The 12871-nt window shown below is 34.6% G+C and overlaps 2 protein-coding genes across 2 annotated transcripts; both read right to left on the reverse strand.

The window, feature by feature from the left end:
- Positions 1-733: 733 nt before the first annotated feature.
- LOC139095438 (uncharacterized) lies at positions 734-5821 on the reverse strand. The gene is made up of 5 exons (XM_070646788.1): positions 5208-5821; positions 4404-4662; positions 3755-4344; positions 2262-2918; positions 734-1667 (listed from the first exon to the last, which is right to left on the reverse strand). The coding sequence occupies exons 1-5, from the start codon at positions 5819-5821 to the stop codon at positions 806-808; spliced, it is 2982 nt and encodes a 993-aa protein (XP_070502889.1). The 3' UTR covers positions 734-805.
- A 1581-nt stretch (positions 5822-7402) lies between these two features.
- LOC139095439 (probable cytochrome P450 313a4) lies at positions 7403-9123 on the reverse strand. Its single transcript, XM_070646790.1, has 3 exons — positions 8510-9123; positions 8182-8455; positions 7403-8002 (listed from the first exon to the last, which is right to left on the reverse strand). The coding sequence occupies exons 1-3, from the start codon at positions 9121-9123 to the stop codon at positions 7412-7414; spliced, it is 1479 nt and encodes a 492-aa protein (XP_070502891.1). The 3' UTR covers positions 7403-7411.
- Between the last annotated feature and the right edge of the window lie 3748 nt (positions 9124-12871).

Here is a 12871-nt window from a genome sequence, read left to right on the forward strand (position 1 = left end):
ATATTTGAGGTTGGTCTTAAAAGGTATCATGATTTCAACAAATTTGTCCTTCAAGGAATTTTGTTTTTGTTTATTTGATGATTTTTCACATTTTCTTAAAGAAAGGGTTGCTATACATTAAGGCATGGTCAATAACTTCCATGCAAATTAGGTCAAAAATTGAAAAAAGTTGAAAAAGTTGAAAAAGTTGAAAAAGTTGAAAAAATTGAAAAAAGTTGAAAAAGTTGAAAAAGTTGAAAAAGTTGAAAAAGTTGAAAAAATTGAAAAAGTTGAAAAAGTTGAAAAAGTTGAAAAAGTTGAAAAAGTTGAAAAAGTTGAAAAAGTTGAAAAAGTTGAAAAAGTTGAAAAAGTTGAAAAAGTTGAAAAAGTTGAAAAAGTTGAAAAAGTTGAAAAAGTTGAAAAAGTTGAAAAAGTTGAAAAAGTTGAAAAAGTTGAAAAAGTTGAAAAATTTGAAAAAAAAAAATTCAAAAAATTGAAAAAAAAAATTCAAAAAATTGTAATTTTATTCAAATAATGATGGACCTAAGTTGAAAAAGTTGAAAAAGTTGAAAAAGTTGAAAAAGTTGAAAAAGTTGAAAAAGTTGAAAAAGTTGAAAAAGTTGAAAAAGTTGAAAAAGTTGAAAAAGTTGAAAAAGTTGAAAAAGTTGAAAAAGTTGAAAAAGTTGAAAAAGTTGAAAAAGTTGAAAAAGTTGAAATTTTCAAATTTTCAAAAAATTCCAAAAATTCAAAAAAATTCAAAAAATCAAAAAATTGTAATTTTATTCAAATAATATGGACCTAACTCCAAATAACCCCAAACCAATCCCTAATACTTCCTATCCCTAATCTTAATCATATACCCCTGACACACAGTCATCGTCACTTGCACCCCAAACTCCAACTCATCGAACTTCAAATCCGTATCAACTTCATAACGCATCAAAAAGTTAGCAAGCTGAATCTTCATCAACATCATCGCATATCGATGTCCAAGGCACATGCGTGGACCTTTCGTAAAAGGTAGATAAGCATAAGGATGAATCTTGGCAAAATTTTCTTTGCTGAACCTTTCTGGATTAAATTCTTCTGCATCAACGCCCCAGTACTTCTTATTTTTTTGAATTCTACTGATTGGAACAATAACTGTTGATTTCGCTGGAATCCTATAAATATCACTGAGGACCATTTCTTCATCGACTTGCCTTACGACAAATGGAACTACTGGGAAAAGTCTCATGACTTCATTTATGACCATTTCTAAGTAATTAAGCTCATTTAATGTCTCAAATTCAATATAAGGAGTTTCTTGTGTCTTTCCAAAGATTTGATGCAGCTCGTCTACAATTCTCTGCTGGATATCTTTATACATAGCAAGCATCAATAGCGTCATCGATGATGTAATTGCTGATGTATCTTGAGCAGCCAGCACAATCGAATGCACCTCATCCTTAATTTCATCATCCGTAAAATTACTTTTTGGATTTATTAAAGCCTGCATAAAGCTTTTAGGCTTTTCAACTTCATTGTTGTTACTTTTGGTACGGATGTTCTCAATTATGTCATTTGTAAAGACCATTGCGCAATTGGACATTGAATGTTGTTGCAGTTTGTAGAGACTTGAATTTCTGAAGATGATGTCTGCATGATGCCAAAATTTGAACATCCTCATGAATACAGTTTTTGTGAAGCTGTGGAAGGGATAAAGGAGGTATTTAAATGGTAAAAATGTAAAGATTATTCTTCGAAGGGATATGACGTGGGAAAGGCTGAAAATCTGACCATCGACAGACGTGTGATTGGTCTGAGCCTGGATTTCACCAAATCTGATACTAAGCCTGAGCCACGACTATCTAGCACCAGATTTGATTAAATCCAGATTCAGACCAGACACACTGAGTTATTGAGATCAGATACACCAACGTGACCCTGTCCTGGGATCAGATTTGGTGAAATCCAGGCTTAAACTAAGCATGCGTTCTGAAGCTAGAATTTTCGAGTTTTCTAAGCCATATGTGCTTAATATGAGGACTTCAGCACAACGTTAAAGGTTTTAAGTCTGGTTGTCGTTCCTTAAATAACAACCCGACTTCTATTACGTTTCCGAGCAGCTAAATGCAACAAATCTTATTTTACGGCATCTAATTAGACAAAAAATACCCGTCATGTGCTTTTATGTACTCCTACGTAAGACAAGGCGTCATTTTGATACACAAGTGACTACATTGTGCTACTCAGGTTCATAATACTACTACACACTATTAACCAAATTATTAAAAACCTACTTCTCTAAATTCTTGATAAACACATCCCGAATTGTTGCTTCTTGATTCTGTATATCCACATCGTATTCCATAACCTTCATAATAGTCTCCAATGTCAACGCTGTCATGTTATGAAAAATATTAAATGCTTCCTTATCAACCATAGTTTCAAGACTTTTGATCAGAATTTTTGTCTTTTCATTAAAAATTGGAACTACAGTCCTTAATCCTTGATATCCGAAAAATGGATTCATAACTTTACGATGGGATCGCCAATATTCAAGGTCACCGAAAAGCGATCCTTTTGGCAATGCAGATGAGAATTTTACGAAATTAGGCTTGTCATAGCAATGCTTGGAGTTGAAGATGATTTTGACATCATCTGGATTATTTGGAATAATGAACAGCTCTTTACCAAGCCAAGTCTTAGTGATGTCACTTTCGTTTTCAAAACTCTCATTGATAAGCTTCAACATCATTCTGGAATCTGCTGTGATAAAGTTGTAAATACCACGGAACGAGAAGTCAAATGTACTTGTTGGAATCTTATATGCCAGATAGTAAAACCGCCTGCTGTTCCAAAAGTGTTTGAGGATCCAAAAGACGATGGTAAAAATTAAAATTTCCAGCACAATCATTTCGGATGTAGAACTTGGTATATGGAGTGATAAATGAGAACTAGCACAAAATAATGAAATGTGAGTAAAATTATATCAAGCTGTAAATTTATTCAACATAAATCCATAATTTAATATATAATTTAAGTTTTGGCCAGTAAAACATTTTCAGTAATTCAGATGCTCATGCATATGTTGGAGTTTCTGTGTTTACATTTTGTGCTACCTTGTGCTGCTAAGTAGTTAGTACTTAAATATTGTATAATCGGGATTATTTGAAGTGTGACAGGCATTGCGTCAGAGAGAATGGCTCATCAGAGGCAGTGCAAGCATTTTAGGGAGCTTTAGTCTCGGAAATAACTACAAAATTGAAGAATTGATCCCAATTTAGTGACAATTGTCTGAAAAATGTTAACTAAAACTATCAGTTGCTCGATATGCAAAGGGGTCATTCCCAGGCTGAGAAACTAGGGAGCAATACCGCAGTATCCACACAAATGCCTCTAAATACAACTAAATTCCGCATTATACCGTCAAATACCGCTGTTTGAAGGAATGCCAGTTAAATGTCAAAACTGAGAATTTGTACAAGCTTTGTGATAAAGCTAGCAACAGAGTCAGATGGAAGGTCTTTTGTAGCAACCTAGGCTCCAAGTCGGAGCATGGTTCCAGTAAATTAGCATAAAAATACCGCGACACAGTCTGGTTCCTCAGCCTGGGGTCATTCATTAATTATGAAACACTCTTAGGCCTCTTAGGAGATTGAAGGTCGAGACTTGACTCCAAATGTCACCTAAGAATGCACACTAACTTCCATACACGTCTGTTCATTTCAAATTCTACTTTTTATTATAATTTTAATAATCTATACAAAATTTCAATATCTCAAAACCTCACAACTTCCTCTCTTTAATACTAATCATGTATCCTTGACATATATTCATAGTTGTATTCAGTTCATACTCCAACTCCTCAAATTTCAACGTCGTATCAACTTCATAACGTAATAAGAAGTTTGCTAATTGAATTTTCATCAAAGTCATTGCATATCGATATCCAAGGCACATCCTAGAGCCTTTTGTGAATGGAATAAATGCATATGGATGAACTTTCTCTAAATTTTCCTTCTCAAATCTGTCGGGTCTGAATTGTTCAGCATCATCACCCCAAAACTTTTTGTTTCTTTGAATTCTATGGATTGGAATGATTATGTTGGATCCTTTTGGAACTATACTTCCATCACTAAGAGTAACATCGTCATTAGCTAGTCGGAAGACTATTGGAACGACTGGAGTAAGCCTCATCGCTTCATTCATGACCTGCTCGAGGTATTGAAGTTCATTGAGCTGCTCATGGTCAATAAACGGCACTTCCAGTGTTTTTCCAAAAACTTGATGGAGTTCAGCCACAACTTTGGATTGAATGTCTTTGTACATTGCGAGTAGAAGTAGAATTGAGGATGATGACAGTGCTGTGGTGTCTTGTGCCTGTAATAAATAGGGTTACATGTAATTCTGAATTATTTTGAGGAGGATTCATCACTTACAGCTACCATAAGAGTCCTAATCTCGTCGTTAATTTCATTCTCACATAAATTGGACAGAACCAATTCCTTCATGAAGCTTTTGGATTTTAAGTCATTATTTTCAACTTTCTGACGCATATTCTGCAAAATTTCAGCTGAAAATCGCAATGCTGTGTGATTTAATGCCTTTTGCTCTTCCTGGTAAGTCTTTGTTTGTTGATACAATATTTCTGGATGAAGCCATGGTTTGAAGATTCTTAGTGAGACTGATTTTAGGAAACTGTGGAAATGTGGAGATGGGAATGTGAATTAGTAATTGATGGTTAGAGCGTGTTATAGGTCAGCGGTGGGCAACCTTCTATTTTTCGAGGATATATTGGAGGTAAGCCACGATCGAAACTGGTTAAGGCATAAGGCTCATGACATTTCTCAAAATTCTTGGAGACACACTAATGTACCGTAGCTCACATGTTGCCCACCATTGTTCTAGCCCAGTATTGTCCAAACTGTGTTCCACGGCACTCTAGTGTAGGATTTCGAACGTGACTTACGACTAAGATGTGCCATGTCACAAAAAAGTTTGGATAACACTTTTCTAGCGTCTTAATATTGTAAAATCTAGTAGGTAGGTCTCTGGTAGGAATCGATCCCACTTACTCACAAAAAAATCATACAGATACCCAGTCTAATACCTAATCACTCTGCCACAAAGGCCTAACAATCACACTGGCAGATTTGCCTGTATAAGGCTCGATACCCTAGATTCCACTTCGCTCAGACACTACAGCTACTTATCCCCAGTCCCAAACACTCCTCAATACTCACTCTCTCAAATGCTTCACATAATCTTCACGACTTTCTTTTCCTGTATTGATAATTTCTGTGTCATAATCCATAACTTTCATAACTGTCTCCAATGCCAATGCAGTCAGGTAGTAAAACACATCAAATTCACCTTTTCCTTCCATAACCTTAATACACTCCATTAACTTCTTTGATTTCTCATTAAATAAAGGAATAAATGCTTTAACACCTTGAACATTAAAGTATGGATTCAAAATCTTTCTATGTGCATGCCACGGCTCATAATCACCGAACAGAACTCCTTCTGGAGCTCGAAAAAATTTCATAAATTTAGGCTTGTCAATGCAGTCTTTAGATTTCATCACAATTTTCACATCCTCTGGATTTCCAAGAATCACCATTAGCACATGCCCGAGCCATGTCTTTACAGTTCCTTCTGTGTCATTAAAGCTATCGTAACTCATTTCAAATAACTCTTTACTGTCAGCTGTGAGGAATTTGTAAATTCCTTTAACCGAAAAATCAAAATTACTTTTTGGTATTTTTGATGCCAAATACAAGAAACGTCGTTGCTGCCACAACAGCTTTATGGCCATAAATAGAGTAACAAAAAATAAAATTTCTGTGACAATCATTATTCCCGCAACTTATTGTGTCGAGTGTAAAGCAAAAACTGTCATGTCGACTTTATGGTAATTCACATGTTAACGCAGATTTTTTACGAATTTTTGTGCTGGAATTACTGAAACAATGAACGAAAAAAATTAATGAGGGAGTTTTTTTTTAAAAAAAGATTGGAACTTATTGCTTTTGGTGGTGTATTGACAGAGATGGAAATTGAGATATTTGAGCTTATTAAATTACTTAATTTTGAGGTTCGTTCAAGAATGTAGGGCTGGAGACAAAAAAGGCAGACTTGAAGCTAGAGATGTATTGCGATGTTCAAGCCTGCTTTTCCCTATAGGATTGACACCAAAATTCCCTCCGACTGGATATGTCCCTGTTTTAAAGGTAGACAACCTTTTATTTTTCGCGACACACTTAAGTGATGAACTTCGACCGAGACCGCAAACGACATACATTTCATGGCATTTCCAAAAACTTTTGGTTGCAGAAATGTTGTCCATTACTGTCTTAGACGAACTATTGATGAGCTATTGACAAACCATCTGACGAACTGAAATTTAGAACACTGGCTGAATCTTACTCAATTCACTGACCAGACAGATCAATTGTGATCAATGATCTAATTTAGATAGTGTTCCTAGCTACCTTTTTCATTGACTATTACTTAGACATACAAATTACCTATTGCCAAATTGCCAACTCTGTGTAGTAATAATTGAAGGGTCTAATAATCAGCTTTAAATGGTCTTAATTTGTTGACACAATATATCTTATGTAACGAAAATAATAATTAACAGATGTAATTGTTTTTGACCTTATGTATATCATAATTTTAGCGAGTCACGATAGCTTCATTTGGATTGTTAGTCAAAAATGAATATGCTAATGGCTAAATTATGAACGGAGTTCATCTTTAGTACTTTTCAGAGCTGGAAATTGATTTGGATTTTGTGTGAAGTCAAGTCGATTTGCGTCGGATTTTGTATGAAAAATTAAAGTCAAGTCAACTCGATTTCATACAAAACTAGAGTCGACTTCGTGCTTTCGTATCAGTAAGAATGAGTATAGTGAGTAATAGACATGGAATTCCGAGTGAAAATCTGCGGCAAATCTCATTTATTGTCCTAAAATTTGAAAGCAATCAGACCAATTTCATGTAATTTTGACGATTTTCTGTTAACGCAGTGACATAGCGCTTGTTTGACTGAAATACCACTACATAAAGTGTCTGATTGTTCTGAAACTTTGGCAAAATTAAGTCCATATTACGTCCAATTGCGTATATTATACAGAGCTCGAAGTCGACACACTAGAAGTCGAATTGAGTCGGCTTGAATCGACTTGACTCAACTCAAACCAAGACGCCTTCGAGGAGACTCAGAATCGAGCTCTGATATTGATATTATGGATGCATATTGCGCATTGTAGGATATAATAATGAAATGGAACCAAAGCTTAGTTGTTGAAAATTTCATTTATTTCATAAATTCATTTTAAAGCCAATAAAAATGATAAGTCATCAAAACTCATTTAGTAAATCACAATTTATGTCATATAAAATCACAAAAATATCCTAATCCACTTCCAACAAAATTTTTTCATTTCCTCTCCTTTATGCTAATCATTAATCCTTGACAAACATTCAAAGTCACATTCAACTCAAATTCCAATTCCTCGTATTTAAGGCTTGTGTCAACTTCATAACGCATCAAAAAGTTTGCAAGTTGAACTTTCATCAATGCCATTGCATATCGATATCCAAGGCACATTCTTGGTCCTCTTGTAAACGGAATAAATGCATACGGATGAATTTTCGAGAAATTTTCCTTCTCAAATCTTTCTGGTCTAAATTGTTCAGCATCATCGCCCCAAATTGTTTTATTTCTATGAATTCCATAAATTGGAACAAAAATATTTGCATCTGCTGGAATTATATATCCTTTAGTGACTGCAACTTCACTTTCAACTCGTCTAGCTACAAATGGAACTACAGGCATTAATCTCATCGTTTCATTTATGACCATTTCTGTGTATTGAAGTTCATTTAGCTTCTCAAAGTCAATGAACGGTGCGTTTGGTGACTTTCCAAGAACTTCATGGAGTTCGGCAACGATTTTGTCTTGAGCATCTTTGTGCATTGCTAGGAGAAGGAGGGCTGAGGACATGGCTAGGGCTGATGTGTCTTGTGCCTGGATAAAAGTTTGGAAATTGAGGAATTAATGAGGTTTGGACCGAATTTCACAGAATTTTACTGTCCCATGTCCTAGAAAGCACATGACATAAGCCATAATCATGCCCATATCCACATCATGTGCTTTCCAGCCTGTTATTCAGTCATAAATCAACCACAATCAACAAATCTACTTACAGCAATCAAAAGCGTTCTAATCTCATCGTCAATCTCATCCTTACTGAAATTATGCTTCGAATCCAATAAAGCACGCATGAAGCTAGTCGGCTTAATATTCACTTCCTCACCAGTATCAATATTTTCTCGAATATTTTCAATCACATCATCAACATATGTGAATGCTGAATGTGATTTTGCTTTCATTTCAGCCACAAAATATTTTGTTCGTTTATAGATGAACTCGGGATGCAGCCAGAAGCTGAATATTCGTTTTGTGATCATTTTGCTGGCTCTGGAATGACAAAAGTTGAAGATTAAGCTTAACATTTAAGGTTAATTGACTTACCTCTCTAATCCCTTAATGGTAAGATCTCGTTTTATTTCCTCTAAATTCTGTATATCCGCATTCAGTTCCATAGCATTCAAAATTGTCTCTAAAGTCAATGCCGTCATGTAATGAAAAACATCAAATTCTCCCGTACCAAGCTTTTCACTAACTTTTCTCGTTAAAACTTTTGACTTTTCATCAAAAATTGGAAGGAAGTTTTTGAGTTTTTGATTGCCAAAATATGGATCTAAAATTTTACGATGCGTATGCCATGCAGTCATACTTCCAAAAAGTGATCCTTCATAAATTCCAGCAAATTTTACAAAGTATGGCTTGTCATAGCATTCCTTTGAGTTCCATATGATTTTCACATCTTCTGGATCATTTGCAATCACAAACAGAACCGGACCGAGCCATGTCTTTGCAATACCATCAATGCCTTTAATGCTGCCATAAATCTGCTCAAATATCTTCTTACTATCCGCTGTGAGAAATTCATAAATTCCTTTTAATGAAAAATCAAAATTACTTCTTGGAATTTTCGATGCCAAATAGAAGAATCTCCGTTTACGCCAGAAGTATTTTGCTGCCAACAAGACAACGATAAATACTGTAATTTCCTTAATATACATTCCGGGGCTAGTGACAATCTTGAATTGTGCTTCACGACTGTCTGATTTAAAATATTATTTGTGGATTTTTAGTGACTGACCTTTTGTTGTTGTAAACATTGATTCTTTAACATCACGCACATAAGACAACTTGTAAACGGCCAATTTTCTGCAGTAATGAGACACATGAGATTAATATGGGAAACGTTATGTCTGAATGAAGGTAAAGATGTGACGCAATGGTGTGGGAAAACTTTTGATTTTGTTTGTTTTGATTTTGTTGGTATTTTTGAGGAATGTTGTGCTGTAAATGAGGCTTATTGACAGAGGCATATCCATCAAGGGCTTCATGAGGTCCAATTCCCTCCCCACCACTCCTCACCTCATCCAAAAGTTAATTAAAAACTCAAAAAAAAATAATTATCAGACTAATGATTAAACAATTTCCATAATAAAGCCTAATCGGATGCAATCAAATACTTTATGACACGCAAATCCAATTATATTACCCTATGGTGTTACCATTTACCACATTGACCGTGTATATGTGATTTAAATCTAATTTTATGTAATCAAATGATGCATAAAAGTATTAATAAGGTGTTGAAAATGATTGTAAATGGATGTAATTGTTGCAGTTTTCACTAGCAGGCAAAGTGGATGATTTCATGGCATAGATAGACCACCATGGTACCTGAAAGTGGTTTCTTTGTTTGTTAGGGTTGATGTTAGGATTGAACAGTTAACTTGAAGAAATTATTGGATCTAGATGCTTATCCTTAACAGTCTAAAAGCATCAATTCATGGTAAATAGCTCCTACTACCTAAAAGCAGACTTACAAGCTATTAGGGTAAGGGTCAGACAAACGTCCAAACCCCATTTCAAACTAATAAACCAGAACTCTTCCCAAAATGCCACAATGGAAGACCCAAGAGCTAATGAGATTACTGTGTGAGCAACGATGCACTAATGCTAGGAAATAGAAACTGGCAGCAGCTATCTAAAGGCAGATCCAGCTTCCATCGAACTCTAAATGCAGCAACAGGCCCTCAAGCACCTTCACCAAGTAATAAGTAACCAAAGGTCACAAAAGGTCACTATAAATTAACAAAATTTCATCTAACAAGTGTAAATATTCCGCGCATATTAAGCATCACATGTTTCATTATTAAAAATAAGAAACAATCTCAATTAAAGCAATTAAAATGTCAAAAACAAAACAAACATTTATTATGCCTCGTGTAACTAGAAGAAAAACATCCAAATTGGAGAGAACATGAGAAACTTTAATAAAATACAACAGTGCGTGAGCTTCCCGCAACAGTTGTGTTACATAGTTGGATTGAAAATTACAAGTCTTCTTATTGATGATCTGGGGTCGATTTCTTTTGTCTGAATAAGACCAATTTGTTAATTGATCAAAAATCTGGACATATGCATGGATTCGAGGCGGCGTGACTTTGATATTGTCTTGAATTCGACTTATTTACGGCACCATGCCAAAGTCACGTCTGTTTTGAGTCGGTCCCTAACCTTCATAATCCCAAACCACCTCCCATCCATCCTCCTCCCCTTTCAAATCAAACACAAAAGTCACCTGAATCCTCAGCAAGATAGAACATATTGTTTGAATTTAATTTTGATTAATTTGCATTATTTGTCAATAAAATTTTCCAATTCAATGCTTTATATCCTCCACCTTACCCCTATTTCCATTCCCTAGTCATTAAATTCATAAGACAAAACAAATAGTAAACGATATAACTGGAAATAACTTGCAAAAACAGCAGCATCAAATGTGGAACAAAAAAGTGCCATTCTTTACATTTTTATAAGTAGCGATTCCAACTATTCAATAAATTAGATTTTATTGCCTAATAATTTTATTTCTAGTGTCATTTACGTGTTTCTATGGCTGAAAATGTGATTTGTGTTACTTCTTTTAATGCGTTGAAATAGAAATTAAGAATAAGAATATAAATGGCATAGCTTGTTGTCTTTTCACAGTTCGCTGACTTTGTTGGAGCTCTGCATTTGCTGGCTAGAAAATGGAATTAAAATTATAATCAGCAAGTGTTTATTTGTGGATGTCACCATGTAATTTATTGTAAATTTGTTATTTTTCTAGCACAAAAATGGTCTTTTGAGAGATGGAAATTGAGTTGGGATTTATTGATATTGGAAAATTAGGGAAATTGTGGAAATTAAGGGTAGGAATGGAATTGGGAATTAAATGGTTAATGGATATTAGTGGATATTAATGGATATTAGTGGGATGAATAGTTTATTGGATGTTTTATGGTGAAATTTTGCTGATTTTAGTGATTTGAGACAGTTTTGGGCAATCTGTGTGCTAAAGTACACTTTAAAATGTCAGGAACTGTATGTCCTGCATAATTTCAGTCGAGGCTTACCACCAAGGTTCGCCACAGACCAAAAAAGGTTGTCCACCACTGACTTAACGCTTTAATTGAATATCCATTCCCTGATTTCAGATAATTCTATGTCATCAACACTATCTAGCGCTTCCAACTCCAAACACCAATTTCAAAAATTTTTCACTGATTACCTGTCTACTAAAATTCATTCCTACCCACCTAAAATAAACAAATTTTACAGATTTTACAGCTCATAATCAACACTGTAAATATTTAATTTCACTAATGCCTTTCGTTAATTAACACGACAAACTATGATGCTTATTATGTTACATTAAAATGAGGAGTGTAAATGTCAACATGAGAATTTTAAATTTTTTTCCCAACCATTTTTTGACTTATTGCCAAGCTCATGTTACTCCTTTCTTTACATTAACCTCGACGAATTAAATGAAATTTAATTTAGCTTTTTATGTTCTTCATTTTGAGCTTCAACGCGCCTTTATTCTTGGATAGTTTTAATAATCTTTGCAAATATTTGCTGAAGTAATTAGTAGGAAAGGCATCGGTCCGAGCAGTACAATGTCGCTGAGTATCGCCTAGTCAGCTTTCAAATTTTCAGGTTTCTTCGGAACTGAGAACAATATACTTAAATCGCTTATCACACAGATATTCAATCCCTGCGTCCAAATTTCACAAAATCGGAGAAGCCTGAAGCTGGTTTACGTTGCCACGTTGATGACAAGTAGCATAGGTGTCTTGACTGGTGTCTTAGGTTCAATCTTGAGGCGTTCAAGCTTGTTTATCTGGTTTAACAATCATGAATCTTCTCCTTTACCAAAATGCGCCCATTCTCCCCTCAAAAACACCTCTGTTCCTGCTCTCATACTTAATCTTAAAGTCTGAGTATTCTTCACTTCCATTAATTTAATCTAATTATTAAGGCATTCAAGTCAAAAATTCATCAAATATTTCCAGTTCTCCTTACTATTTCATAGTCATCAAAACCCAACATCCTTCTCATATCTCCATATTTTAACAACTTTCTTTCTATTTTTATGCCTCACACATTTAACTCACACAAAATTCAAGTGTGAAATTTGACAGCCGTAAAAAAAGGCATTTTTCTGAGAGGATTTCTTTTCGATCCTTTACTCGTACTTTAGAAAAGTTTATGCTTGATTTGGATATTTTATTCCCAAAAGGTGCACACATTAAACCTTATTTTTTGGCACTTTAACAGCCGAATCCTTTTTTAAGAGCATGATTTTTATTAAAAGATTTTAGAGAGTGAAATTTTACTTTTTTTAAGTAGGAACTGGATCATATTTTGTCGAGTTTTATTGAAGGGATGAGCTTGTAGTGCAATAAAAATAATGATTATGTAATT

This window comes from Chironomus tepperi, unplaced genomic scaffold (genome assembly GCF_022539635.2).
Source record: "Chironomus tepperi strain 1889 unplaced genomic scaffold, CSIRO-AGI_Ctep_v1 contig_364, whole genome shotgun sequence".
Lineage (NCBI taxonomy): Eukaryota > Metazoa > Arthropoda > Insecta > Diptera > Chironomidae > Chironomus > Chironomus tepperi.